This window comes from Mus caroli, unplaced genomic scaffold (genome assembly GCF_978045245.1).
Source record: "Mus caroli unplaced genomic scaffold, Mus_caroli_1 scaffold_13, whole genome shotgun sequence".
Lineage (NCBI taxonomy): Eukaryota > Metazoa > Chordata > Mammalia > Rodentia > Muridae > Mus > Mus caroli.
The window spans coordinates 99,943,113-99,956,929 of record NW_028227268.1 but is presented as its reverse complement, the minus strand read 5'-3'; the positions used below and the strand labels follow the sequence as shown (position 1 = coordinate 99,956,929).

General features: G+C 44.0%; 1 protein-coding gene across 2 annotated transcripts; it reads right to left on the bottom strand.

Moving 5' to 3' along the window:
• Positions 1 to 479: 479 nt before the first annotated feature.
• Dema1 (DPM1 ER membrane anchor 1) lies at positions 480 to 4,331 on the bottom strand. Of its 2 annotated transcripts, none has more exons than XM_021177604.2 (5): positions 4,159 to 4,331; positions 2,769 to 2,964; positions 2,303 to 2,404; positions 1,480 to 1,648; positions 480 to 878 (listed from the first exon to the last, which is right to left on the bottom strand). In XM_021177604.2, exons 2-5 carry the CDS (start codon positions 2,915 to 2,917, stop codon positions 708 to 710), a joined length of 591 nt encoding a protein of 196 aa, XP_021033263.1. In that variant the 5' UTR covers positions 2,918 to 2,964; positions 4,159 to 4,331; the 3' UTR covers positions 480 to 707. The 2 variants fall into 2 exon arrangements, with proteins under 2 accessions (XP_021033263.1, XP_021033262.1); XM_021177603.2 differs by lacking the exon at positions 4,159 to 4,331 and adding an exon at positions 3,665 to 3,856.
• Between the last annotated feature and the right edge of the window lie 9,486 nt (positions 4,332 to 13,817).

Below are 13,817 nucleotides of genomic sequence, written 5' to 3'. Positions count from 1 at the left end.
TGCTCGTGTTTCCTGCAGTCCTCTGAAGGTGGCCATTATGCTCTATGATGAATATTCCACATTCGATCATATTCTTACCATTGATTACTGATGAGGTCTTGTGAATTGCCCAGACTGGTCTCACATAGATTCAAGTAATCTCCTGAAGTTGGCCTCCCGAGTAGCTGATACTACAGGTGTGTATCCCTGTTTCCGCCTTTGACAGTAATTTTAAATGACAGAAATCAAGAAAGCTTGCCAAATTTAGCAGTATGTTTTGTTGGTAGTGGTTTGTTTTTTGAGCCAACCTTATACAGTAATAATCAGTACAAGGAAGGTTGTGAATTATATGCAATGCAAAGAGGACCCCAGACATAGACTTCAGGGTTCCCATGATGGTAGCTGCAGCATGATCATGAATGCCTCTGATCAAAGAATCCAAAGTGTGGCCTTTCTAAAACACCTGAACAAACATTATACTTACGGCTGTGCTAGACAGACATTTAAGGATATTTATTATAGTCAACTTACCAAACTCAGATTTGTTTGTTAAAAACTATATTCGAGCTCAGTATTTTACGTACAGAATTTTGCACAGTTCTCTTCTTCCACGAAGGTAGAATCCCGTCTATATTTGCTCACTTCCCATCCTCCTGCTGCCTTGACACGACCCTCAGTTGATCCAAGCTGGTCAAAGGTTACACTTTCCACACAGTTTTTTCTAGACTTCATTTCCTCTCCTTATGTTCTCGAGCATAGCTTCGAGGTGTAGGGTATTCGTTTCCAAGGTCCACAACGATCACCTCCTTAGAAAACGTCACTCCTTTTAAAGGTCTTTTTTGGCTTCCTGTATCTGAAGATCTGTGGACATGTATGGGTATTTTCTCAGCAAGCTCACCCTGCAGAGAGAATGGGACAAACAAATGACCAACCTATGAACAGCAAGGAGTCCCGTGTTTTAAAGCATTATTAATATATACATTGAGAACAAGAAATAGAAAAGAGTTTTCAGCAGTGATAATCAACCATACTTGACTCCCTACATTGACACAGACTGACATTATTTGAGGCATGTAATCAAAGCTGAGAGCAATATGGCCTAGTATCCCATCTTAGGCTACAGAGGAATGGTAGGAGCTCACGAAAGTTCTAGAAGTGTTTGTGTGCGGATGTGGAAGGCTCGCAGGCCTACAGTAAGGACACAGTGCTTGCTTGGCATCCATAGGGAGGTCACAATCCACTTCAGTTTCCCATGGGACAAAAGTTTAGGTCCTAGATAAGTGGCAAGGACTTTTATAGCTCTAAGATCCCAGGAGTATAAGAAAAACAACAAAGGGGAAGTAGTAAGGTGAACAGGGATGTAAGAATGAAAGCTAACAGTGGAAGCCTGCAGACTGACAGTGCCTCATTGAACCATTATGATCTAATTACGCCCACATGGTGACTCTCCTCTCCGATCAAACCTAAACCCTGAGCAACCCCTGAGAGAGAACATGTCACCTCATGGTTGGTTTCTCTAGCATTCACAGGCTCATATGTCTGTTTCTTTTGGTAGTCTTCTGTCTTGATGTTGTCTCCTAAGGATGTGGCCATCTCTTCCTTACTCTGCTTTTGCACAAGAATGCTAGGCTTCATTGGCAAGCCCATGTTTAAAAAGTGCAGTAGGACCCTGGAAAATCATCAAGAGTTTTTTGTTTTTTTTTTTAAATCCATACATCTTAGTCGATATTACCACAAATAATAATGACTAGGACATCCTCATCACTTTATGTTGGTATGTGTGTTTGTGTGTGTGTGTGTGTGACTGTGTGTATGACTGTGTGTTTGACTGTGTGTATAATGCTGTGTGTGTTGTATATGTGTGTATGACTGTGTAACTCTGTGTGTCTGTGTGTGTATATGTGTATATGTCCAAGTGTGTATTGTATGTGTGACTATGTGTGTAACTTTGTGTATCTGTGTATGAATGTGTGTGTGTATATGTGTGTGACTGTGTGTATATATAACTCTCTTGTGTGTGTGTGTGTGTGTGTGTGTATGTGGTATATAACTATACAGTCTCTTATCTGACTGGTTGTGTATAAAATTCAGAGACTGTTGCCAACTGGATGTCATTTCTTTACTTTGTTGTTTTTGGGGGGTGGATGGGATCAGTTAGTGAACCTGAAGTACACGGCTCCCCTGGGCTAGGGACTGTCTGTCTTTGCCCCCAGTTGGGGTTACAGATGTTGCTATCATACTTACCATTTTATGTAGGCGCTGGGAGCCAAACTTGGGGTGTCATACCTTAGCTGCAAGCCCTCTCCCCAGTCCCTAGACTTACTTGTCTTGATCTTCGGGTTTGTCCATCTCTGCATTAGCCCCTACACAGCCTTCGCCTGTACAGAGGGCCTTCAGTGGCTCTTCATGGTTGTGACCTCTGTAACTGAAATAACAAGAAAAACTTCAAAAAAGAAGACTCTAAGCCATGGTATGGGACTTTCACTTTTAAACAGGAACCTGGCACTTTTAAAAACTCCGAAGTGGAACACTTACTATAATACTTATTCTATTTCAATTTCGGTTTTGAGACAGCGTCTCCCATAGCCTAGATTGACCTCGAAATCTCTGTGTAATAATAACCTTGAATTACTAATCCTCCTGCCTCTTCCTCCATAATTCTAGGATTACAGGTGTGTGCCACCTGTTTATATCTGTGCCACTAGCTATCTAAAATTATTATATATTACTTCTATATATACTTGCTACGTGCCTTGAGATCTACTTTGAGAATTAACATGGGCTTATACCATTTATATAGAAAAATTGCCAGTAAGAGGAGGATACAAATGAAGCAGATGAGCAGGATGAAGAAGAACGTGATCGCTGTGGTCTCGAAGGCCATGGTGTTGGTTGTGAAAATCTCCTCTATTTTCCCAGTCTCACTTTGCGCAAACATTTTTGTTCAGCCTAGTTTGAATGCAGATTTCTTGTTCTTTATGTTTTCTAGAAACAGAAGAACAAAAGGCTGTTTTCAGTGTTGTCCTCCCACCGAGGAGCTTCAGAGAGGAGTCTCAGCTTGCTTTGGTGGAAGTGACTCATGCTGCCTAATTTCTCTTCATAAAGGCAGTAAGAGGCTGTGGTGGCTGGAGGGGAGACTGAACTTGGACCCACTGCTCACTCAGGCTGACCCCCCCCTCATCCCAAAATTGCCAAAACCCAAAGGAGTGAGGACTTGGAGCAGCCGGAGACAGACCCAGGTTCTGATTCTTCTCTCAGTGACCTCACAGAACCATGGAACTGTTGAGCTCCAGACTGTGGCCTGAGGGCAGGAAGGCCACCAACTTCTCTGGGGCTGTGGACTATGGCCATTCTCTTGTAGGTAGAGGGCATTTGGCACTGTCTTAGTCAGTTTTTAGACAAGTATTTTCCAGATTGTAGCTTTCTTCTCCTGACTCAAACCTCACTGATCATCCTTTCCACAGGTGAGATTAACTGACCCAATTTATTTATTTATTTATTTATTTATTTATTTTTTGGTTTTTCGAGACAGGGTTTCTCTGTATAGCTCTGGCTGTCCTGGAACTCACTTTGTAGACCAGGCTGGCCTCGAACTCAGAAATCTGCCTGCCTCTGCCTCCCGAGTGCTGGGATTAAAGGCGTGTGCCACCACGCCCGGCCTGACCCGATTTTTTATGAAACTCACCTTGATCACCTGGATCAGGGTATCTAAGGACTTCTCTCCAGGAGGAGTGGCCTATGCTCTTTATTCCATGTCACCGTGCTGGCTTCCTAGAGTCACAACCAGGTGCTGTGAAGTCCACAGCTCAAGGAAGCAGGAGTAGAACAAGATAAGTCAGAAGATAAAGGCAGGCCTGACCTAGCCAGGTAGGTAGGGTGTAAACCCATGGCAGAAAGGGCAGAGCTGCATTTTCCTAGATGAAAGCAGTTTAAGAAAAGATGTAACAATACCGGGCGTGGTGGCACAGGCCTGCTACTGGGGTGATGTAGGCTCAGGCAGGAGGATTATGCTTAAAATATCACTTATCAAAACCCTGCTTCAAAACAAAACACAGGGTAGCTTCTGCCAACTCGAAAGAGTCCAAGGTGAGGCTGGTCAGGGCACTCGGGCCACTCTGTGTTGTTACTTCCAAGGACCATAGATGAATACTTTGTACTGAGCAGAAATTTATTCCTCACCTCTGGAAGGAAGAAGCTTGAGATCAAGGAGTCTACAGGCTAGGGAAGGGCCCCTTTCTGCCAGTCACTGCCTTGCAACGTCTTCCCTAAGGAAGGAGTGCTCCATGCTGTGTGCTCCACATCCTGTGGCAGAGGACAGACTCTCCTATACAGACCTTGTTTATGACCATCCACAAAGGCCCCACCCTGCTGCTCTGGGGACAGTTTCAAAAGTGAATTTTAGAGAGATACTTTCATATCACAGAAGAGGTCTTTGGCCAGACCAGAGCAACAGTGCCTCATCCAGAAGGGCTCCACCCTCTCCATCTTTGTGGATGGGAAGGGGGACTGGAGGTCGAACTGAGGACATTGGTGCCTAGCACCTAGCAGAGTTGTAACAATCCTGGTGGGCTCCTCGATGAAGGTACACAGCTTTTCCCACACTCCCTGATCCTGTGGCTGTGGGCCCGAGTCTGTTCCTGTCTTTCTACACATAAAGGTTGCTTCTGAGAAGATAGAAATGATTTATTTGGATCTACTAATGGTTGTCCAAGTAGATACATATGCAAACCCAGTATACTCTGTCCTCTGTGTGGACACTGTATCTCAGTATGAAGGGGAATGGGCCATTTTCAAGCCTTACTGTGAGTATGAGGCAGATAGCAGTGCTGGAGGTGGGTGGACTTCTGTGAGCTGCTCCTATTTCCAGATTAACACTACAGACAGACAGGGTACAGCCTGAGAGTGGGTAAGCCTGTCCCTGGGTGTAGCCGCCAGCAGCTACATGAACTGAGTTCCTGAAAGGAAGGCTGGGGCTGCATAAGAGAGATGACGAGAGAAGAAGGAGACCAAGACAAGTACTGATCAAGGCCTAAAGTTTACTTTTGGAGTCTGAACTTAAAAAGGGGAAAGCCCATCCCCCACCATGCCAGGCTCTCCTTGCTTTGTTGCCAGGCTCTCATCACTCTGTGGCCAGGCTGTTGCTTTGTCTAGATCGCCTCAGGAAGACAGTTTCAGCTTCTCAGCAGGTAGTGTTGTCTTGGAGAAAACCACAGATGTGGCAGAACTATAGACCTTATTTAGGTCAGAAGATTCCATCCTAGGTGGGCTAGCTGGTAGTGGCAGAGCAGGTCTGAGTCAGCCTGCTCAAGGCTGGGGGAGGGTACACCTGGGGGCTTTCACAGAATGCAATGTGACAGTGGATATCATAAGTTTGTATGTATTGTTAATATGATTCTGGGAACTGGGAAGAGGTTGTGGATAGCCCTGGGGCTAACTGTATTTGATGATAATTCCATTCTCCTGAGAAGGGTTGTGAACAAGGAAAGAATCAGCACTCAGGTGTTTTCCTGTAAGCCTTCTTCCTACCCTAATTTGTAAAATAAAGGAGAACTGATGATTGGGCAAATAAAGGGAAGGTGGAAAGGAAGGTGGGGAAGGGAAGAAGGAGAAAATGGAATAGGGAGAGGATGCAGAGGAGGAGGAGGAAGAAAAGTGGAGCAGAAGCACATGGCCTGGAGAAACCACAAGTTCTAAAGGCTCTCATAGATGTGGAAGATGGTAGTATAGCAGTAGATCTGCCCAATCTAGGCACACAGCATTGTAATCATATTAACTGAATTGTGTTTTCATTGCCTGAGCATATTTGGGTTGGAGATTTACCACAACAAAATGGTGCCCAATGTACATTTGAACTCAAATAACCTGAGATAAAAATTCACTGACCCCAACCTCTGAATGAGGTTTGGGCAGAGATATGGGCTACAGCAGGGTGGATTTGTAGCTGACTGGGTTTGAGGGGCTTACAGAGAATGGCAGAGAGGCATCTACACTGGAGAGAGCCTTCCTGTGTTTGCTTCCCTGTATCCTTCGCTCCCCACACTGCCTCCTCCACCTCCAAACAGGGACACAGACAACGAGTGTCTTTCTACACTCAGCTTCTCTCTGTGAATAAAGAATCAGGAAACAAAGGTACAAAGGGCTCTGTACCATATAAGTCATTGATACAAAGAGCGAAATATAACCTTTTGATACTTAAAGTTGGGAAATTTCACCTGTGGTTTGGAACTAGATAGGGAATATTAGTCACTGACTCCAAGTAGAGAGAGCAGTGATAATTGCTATGAACAGGTATTAATTAATAGAAATATGTGGCTCCAGGTAGAAATCATAACAGATATTATAATAGGTATTAAATAAATGTCTATGGCTCCAGGTAGAGAGAACAACAGATAGATGGTATAACAGGATGGCTGGTCTAGGCAGAGAGCTTAACAAAAACTATCTGCTTCCTACAGGCAGATATTAGTGGAGGTTTGAATTAGTTGCTTTAAAGATGGTATAAAGATATACTGCTCTAAGAAATCTTACAGGATACTCATATTCTGTCTAACATGGTGTCTTAGTGAGGGTTTCTATTCCTGGACAAAACATCATGACCAAGAAGCAAGTTGGGGAGGAAAGGGTTTATTTAGCTTACACTTCCTCGTTGCTGTTCATCACTAAGGGAAGTCAGGACTGGAACTCAAGCAGGTCAGGAAGCAGGAGCTGATGCAGAGGCCATGGAGGGATGTTCTTTACTGGCTTGCCTCCCCTGGCTTGCTCAGCTTGTTTTCTTATAGAACCCAAGACTACCAGCCCAGAGATGGTACCACCCACAAGGGGCCCTCCCCACTTGATAACTAATTGAGAAAATGCCTTACAGCTGGATCTCATGGAGGCATTTCCTCAACTGCAGCTCCTTTCTCTGTGATAATTCCAGCCCGTATCAAGTTGACACACAAAACCAGCCAGTACATGCGGGCTCCACGGGAATTTTGGGTTTAACCCTGGTTTGACAAGCTGCCTCTTATAGGCAGGTATAGAAAGGAAGAGAAAGGAAAGAGGAAGGGAAGGGAGGGGAAAGAGGAAGGGAAAGAGGAAGGGAAAGAGGAAGGGAAAGAGGAAGGGAAAGAGGAAGGGAAAGAGGAAGGGAAAGAGGAAGGGAAAGAGGAAGGGAAAGAGGAAGGGAAGGGAAGGGAAGGGAAGGGAAGGGAAGGGAAGGGAAGGGAAGGGAAGGGAAGGGAAAGAGGAAGGGAAGGGAAAGAGGAAGGGAAAGAGGAAGGGAAAGAGGAAGGGAAAGAGGAAGGGAAAGAGGAAGGGAAAGAGGAAGGGAAAGAGGAAGGGAAAGAGGAAGGGAAAGAGGAAGGGAAAGAGGAAGGGAAAGAGGAAGGGAAAGAGGAAGGGAAAGAGGAAGGGAAAGAGGAAGGGAAAGAGGAAGGGAAAGAGGAAGGGAAAGAGGAAGGGAAAGAGGAAGGGAAAGAGGAAGGGAAAGAGGAAGGGAAAGAGGAAGGGAAAGAGGAAGGGAAAGAGGAAGGGAAAGGGGAAGGGAAAGAGGAAGGGAAAGAGGAAGGGAAAGGGGAAGGGAAGGGAGGGGAGGGGAAAGGGGAAGGGAAGGGAGGGGAAAGGGGAAGGGAAGGGAAGGGAGGGGAAAGAGGAAGGGAAGGGAAGGGAGGGGAAAGAGGAAGGGAAGGGAAGGGAGGGGAAAGAGGAAGGGAAGGGAAGGGAGGGGAAAGAGGAAGGGAAGGGAAGGGAGGGGAAAGAGGAAGGGAAGGGAAGGGAGGGGAAAGAGGAAGGGAAGGGAAGGGAGGGGAAAGAGGAAGGGAGGGGAAAGAGGAAGGGAAGGGAAGGGAAAGAGGAAGGGAAGGGAAAGAGGAAGGGAAAGAGGAAGGGAAAGAGGAAGGGAAAGAGGAAGGGAAAGAGGAAGGGAAAGAGGAAGGGAAAGAGGAAGGGAAAGAGGAAGGGAAAGAGGAAGGGAAAGAGGAGGGGAAAGAGGAGGGGAAAGAGAAAGGGAAGGGAAGGGAGGGGAAAGGGGAAGGGAAGGGAAGGGAGGGGAAAGAGGAAGGGAAGGGAAGGGAGGGGAAAGAGGAAGGGAAGGGAAGGGAGGGGAAAGAGGAAGGGAAGGGAAGGGAGGGGAAAGAGGAAGGGAAGGGAAGGGAGGGGAAAGAGGAAGGGAAGGGAAGGGAGGAGAAAGAGGAAGGGAAGGGAAGGGAGGGGAAAGAGGAAGGGAAGGGAAGGGAGGGGAAAGAGGAAGGGAAGGGAAGGGAGGGGAAAGAGGAAGGGAAGGGAAGGGAGGGGAAAGAGGAAGGGAAGGGAAGGGAGGGGAAAGAGGAAGGGAAGGGAAGGGAGGGGAAAGAGGAAGGGAAGGGAGGGGAAAGAGGAAGGGAAGGGAAGGGAGGGGAAAGAGGAAGGGAAGGGAAGGGAGGGGAAAGAGGAAGGGAAGGGAAGGGAGGGGAAAGAGGAAGGGAAGGGAAGGGAGGGGAAAGAGGAAGGGAAGGGAAGGGAAAGAGGAAGGGAAGGGAAGGGAAAGAGGAAGGGAAGGGAAAGAGGAAGGGAAGGAAAGGGAACGAGGAAGGGAAGGGAAGGGAAAGAGGAAGGGAAAGGAAAGAGGAAAGGAAGGGAAAGAGGAAAGGAAAGGAAGGGAAAGAGAAAAGGAAAGGAAGGGAAAGAGAAAAGGAAAATAGAAGTGTGAATCAATTGTTTTAAAGATGGTATAATAAAGTGTGCAGGAGACTAATATTGTCTAACATGGACTCCATGGGAATTTTGTGTTAATATCCTGACATGACAAATTAGAAAGGCCTATATAGGCTAAAATGTGATTTTGAGTATTGTGGTTGTTTTATTGTTCCTCTGGGACAGAGGGCAAGCTACAGGTTTTCCTGGTTACCGGCTGAAGGATAAGCTGATTTGGGGAGAAGGTTTTGTCTTTGTGTTTTTGGAAAAGGTGATTAATGTATTTACACCTTCCAGAGTTCTATGGATCAGATTTGATAGAGGGTGACCCCTTGAGAACTAGATTCCAGAGAATCAACAAAAAGGTTATCTTGATGATACTAAAATTTTGTTTGGAGATTTATATATTACAGCACATGGTGAATGTCATCGTCAGACATGCTGAACTGACCTGCCTAAACTCCTGATGTCTTGGTTTTTCATCCGGATCAAGTCAGGACTCAGACATCAGAGACTAATACAATCACTGGTGTGACCTTTTTTAGGCCAACCAACTTCCCCATTTTCCCTCCCCCACCTCCCTTCAAAGATATCTCAATGCCCATATTCATCTTGAAGAAGTTATGAAGAGTCGTCGTCCCAGTTCCCTAGGCTCTATGACTGGGGGTGGTTATTATAGGTTGTTTTTGATGCTAAAAATTTTGAAGTACAGGGCGTAGACCCAGTCCTTCTATTGCTGTTATTATAAACAGATCTGAGGTGTTCAAGCCTGTGAGTTAAGGGTCAAATAGGAAATTCATGGCTCTGAGTTTATTGTTAGGGTGTTTTCAGATATTTTAATTAGAAATGGCTGAGAGTAGTTAACAGAACAGTCCAGATAACTTCACATAGATAGATGGTTTGCAAAAATGTCAGAAGTTCATTGAATGTGCATTTAATGTTATTTATTCACCTGTTGTTGAGACCAGTCTGCTCCTGACAGCTTTCCCTGTCTTGGATTCAGAGAAGAAACTGAGCATCTTTGAGTTACTCCAGTTGTGGCAAAACAGCCACTAGGCAAGAATTGCCTCATTTCATCTACAGACATAAGACTATCCAAAGAAAGGACACAATTACAGGTTAGGACAGCTTGATTCTGCCAAGACAGAGTAGGCTAGTCCTTAATATTCCTGTTTCTCTAAGTCTGTCAGATGATCCTGGCCAGTAGGCTGAAGACTGATGCGCCAATGTGTTGAAGTAAGGGACTGTCCAGGTGATCAGCGGTCTCTATAAATTGGCTAAGTTTTGGAAGCTGTGTTAGGCTTCCTATGTATTTTCAGTTGCTACCAGTCGTTCTTGTATTTCTGATGGGATTGAAAAACTACATACTCTCCTAGCCAACCCAGGCTTTTTACTTTGAGAGGAACAGATTTGAGAGGGTGGTTTTCAGATGGCATTCAATCTAAAGCCAAGCCGTAGCCAGGTGCAGAACTATAGTCTTTTAAGTAAGGATAGATGGCAGAGGTTCTATTTAATTAACAAAGATGATGGACTGGGTATTAGGTCTCTTGTACTTTATAATTACAAAATAGTTATAGTTATGTTCAATTGTATCTGAGATAAAATAGTTTTTTAATTGGACAAAGAGGGGGAGGTGTTGTGGATAGACCTGTGGGCGAATTATATTTGATGTTAATTCCATTCTCCCGTGAGGGGTTTTGAACAAGGACTGATTCAGCACTCATATGATTTCCTGTAAACCTGCTTCCCACCTTAATTTGTAAAATAAGGGAGAGCTGATGATTGGGTAGATAGAGGGAAGGTGGCGCGGAAGGGGGAGAGAGAGGAGGAGAAAATGGAATAGGGAGAGGACGCAGAGGAGGAGGAAGAAGTAGAAAAGCAGAACAGAAGCACATGGCCTGGAGAAGCCACACGTTCTAAGGGGTCTCATAAACTGTGGAAGATGGTAGTGTATCGGTAGATCTGCCCAAGCTAGGCACACAGAATGTATTCATATTAACTGTGTTCTGTTTTCATTGCTTGGGCATATTGGGGTTGGAGATTTACTGCAACAGGAAGATACCCAAATTTGGTTTTTAAATCATATTCAAATGCATCAGACTGTAAGTTTGGGAGGCTGTCAGGTCACTTGAAGATAGTTTTCTAGAACCTAGCCACATATGCCTGCTTCAAACATCATTCCAGGCAGGATAGTACAGTCAGTTTAGCAGAAGTACAGGTGGATTAATTAAACCAAACATAAGTTTTCTGCAAAGGCTTTGCCATCGTTCCAATATTTCTCCCTTCTGGTTAGCTAAGCTATCTTGTGTCAGCTGCAAGACTCCCTCCAACCCCCACCTTTTTTAGTGTATTTGACCTGATTTAATCCTAGCATTCTAACATTTAAACTCACATTTGTTTTTATCATAACATATTCAAAGTTTTTCAGATCCAATTTATTGGGTCCTGAGGCAGTTACCAATATGGCTATTTCTAGATGAACACAAGTGTATGTCAGAAGTGTCCCTCATTGGGGATTATGCTGGGATGGGGTATGTAGTTTCCAGAGCAAGAACTTCAGGTGAGCTAGAAGCCCTGAGTAGGAAAGTCAAGGACTGGTATCCCTTAGGGTAAGCATCATTTGAAGTTATGAATAAGGACCAAAGATATAAAACAAAATTAAAACAGTATAACCACGTGTAGGGTGTCATGCCTTACAGTTGGAAGGATGGGCCAATGTCTCATTGTGCAATAATTTGTTAAATTCTGGAAGAAACAAATCTAATTAATGACCTAATTGACTTATTTAATTTTATGTCTGTGGGTGTTTTGTCTGCACACCATGTCTGTGTAGCTTGTGCCTGTGGAGGATCCGTTGGCACTGGATGGCTGTGAGCCACCAGTGTGGGTGTTGGGACTCAAGCCCCAAAGCTGTCTGTCCAGTTCACTAATTAGCACCTGAAGGAATGCTGTAAACGTGGTTTGGGGCTATGAATACAGTTCTTCATACTTTCCTAAGCATTTACACAAGCAATCCAACATAACACAATGTGTGCTTTCCTATGAGTCCTTGTCCTAATGTCTAGAATTGTGTCCTGTTTATGGTTTTGTTTCAAGTTAGATATTTATTTTCTTCCTTGACAGTATGTGTTTTTGAAAGTTAATCTTGGTCCCTGCTAAAAAAAGAAATCCTTTTTTCTTTCTTTCTTTTTTAAAACCAATCAATCTGCTTGTAGTAACCCCTACAATGGATGTATATTTTTTGCATATGTGAACACAGTTGTTCATACTTTCCTGTATGCTCACACAAGCATTCCATAGAACACAATACAGTGTTTTAAAGAAGGAATCAAGGACATTTCTTTTAAAAAGACCCCTCCACCCCCTTAACATGTTCAAACTGTGTTTAGTAATCTCTGCAGTGGATAGGGTTAGGGTTTGTTTGTGGCTGTGAATACAGGTCTTCATTCTTTGTTGTGCTCTCACACAGGCATCCCCACATAAGACAAGATGTCCATGCCTATGTGTAACTCTTTGTCCTAATGTCTAAAACTTTGTCATGTTTATGTATTTTTCCAGTTAGAGACTTGTTTCTTTTCTTAACCTCATGTATTTTTGATGTGAAACCTATGAAGTTGCTAAATTAAACTCCTTATTTTTACCTATTCAAACTGCTTTCAGTAGTGCCTGCAATGGATGCTTATTTTTTTGCATATGTGAACACAGTTGTTCACACTCTCCTGTACATTCATTCACACAGGCAGAGCACAGAACACAATACAGTGCTTTTAATAAAGAAAAGAATGTTGTCATAACCTGTCCCATGAGAATGATTTCAACAGTTGGTGGCCATGAATTTACTTATGTGTGTCTGACCTTTGGTGTCCCTTTTGAGGAGATAATGTAATTGTTTTTCCTGCTTCTCATTTTGAGTGTTTTCTGGAAAGTTATGTTCAATCCTGACAAGTGGCTTTAGTTAGTAATTCCCTAGAATTTGAGAGTTGGCTAAAGCTGGTAGAACTTTGTTGTGGGTTATACCTTCCTGTTACATGGTTACTGACCTGTAGATGGCCTTTTGTTAGCTGAGATTCCATAAGTGCTTCTGTCAAAGACTTTAGAGAAATACTTGACAATATTTAACCTACTCAACAATTAAACTACGCAACAATAGAAACAAAAGTAAATTACTTTTAATATAGCAAAGGCCATACATTGTCTTAGATATGAGTATTGTTTTAGAATATCTTTATTCTTCTATTGTTTTGAGTGTATGGATGTTTAACTTGCAGGTCTGTGCACCATGTGCATGCAGGATACTTGGAGGCCAGATCCACAAGAACTAGAGTTACAGTTGGCTGTGAGTGACTATGTGGGTGCTGGGAATCAAACCTGGGTCCTTTGCAACAGCAGCCAGTGCTCTTACCTACTGAGCCATCTCTCCAGCCTGAGTATTCTCTGCATTAGTGGTGTAAATAAATGACAGTATATGGGTATGGTGGTATACTTACTTTAATTTTTTTAAATGTTTGACATTTTCATATTGAAGTATTGTAAATAGGACATTCTCACCCAAACCTAAATACATAATGTTTTTTAAATTTATTTTATTTATATGAATACACTGTAGCTGTCTTCAGACACACCAGAAGAGGGCATGAGATCTCATTACAGATGGTCGTGAGCCACCATGTGGTTGCTGGGAATTGAACTTAGGACCTCTGGAAGAGCAGTCAGTGCACTTAACCACTGACCCATCTCTCTCGTCCCACATAATATTGTTATAAGTGAAAAAAAAAAAAAACTCAGCCCATAGCCCACCTATACCCTACAGTCTGCTCTTTGACAGTCTAGTCTTAGTTAGGATTTCATTGCTGTGAAGAGACACCATGACCAAGGCAACTCTTATAACAGACAACATGTAACTGGGGCTGGCTTACACTTTCAGAGGTTTAGCCCAGCATTAGCCTGACAGGAAGCATGGTAGCATGCAGGCAAACTTGCTGCTAAAGAGCCAAGAGTAATACATCTTGATCTAAAAGTAGCCAGGAGAAGACTCTCTTCAACACTGGGCAGAGCCTGAGCATAGGCCCTCAAAGCAGCCCCCGCCGCCCCACCCCCCTCACTGACCCACTTCCTCCAACAAGGCCACACCTAATCCAAAGGCCACACCTCCTAATAGTGCCACTTCCCATTGGTCAAGCATACTC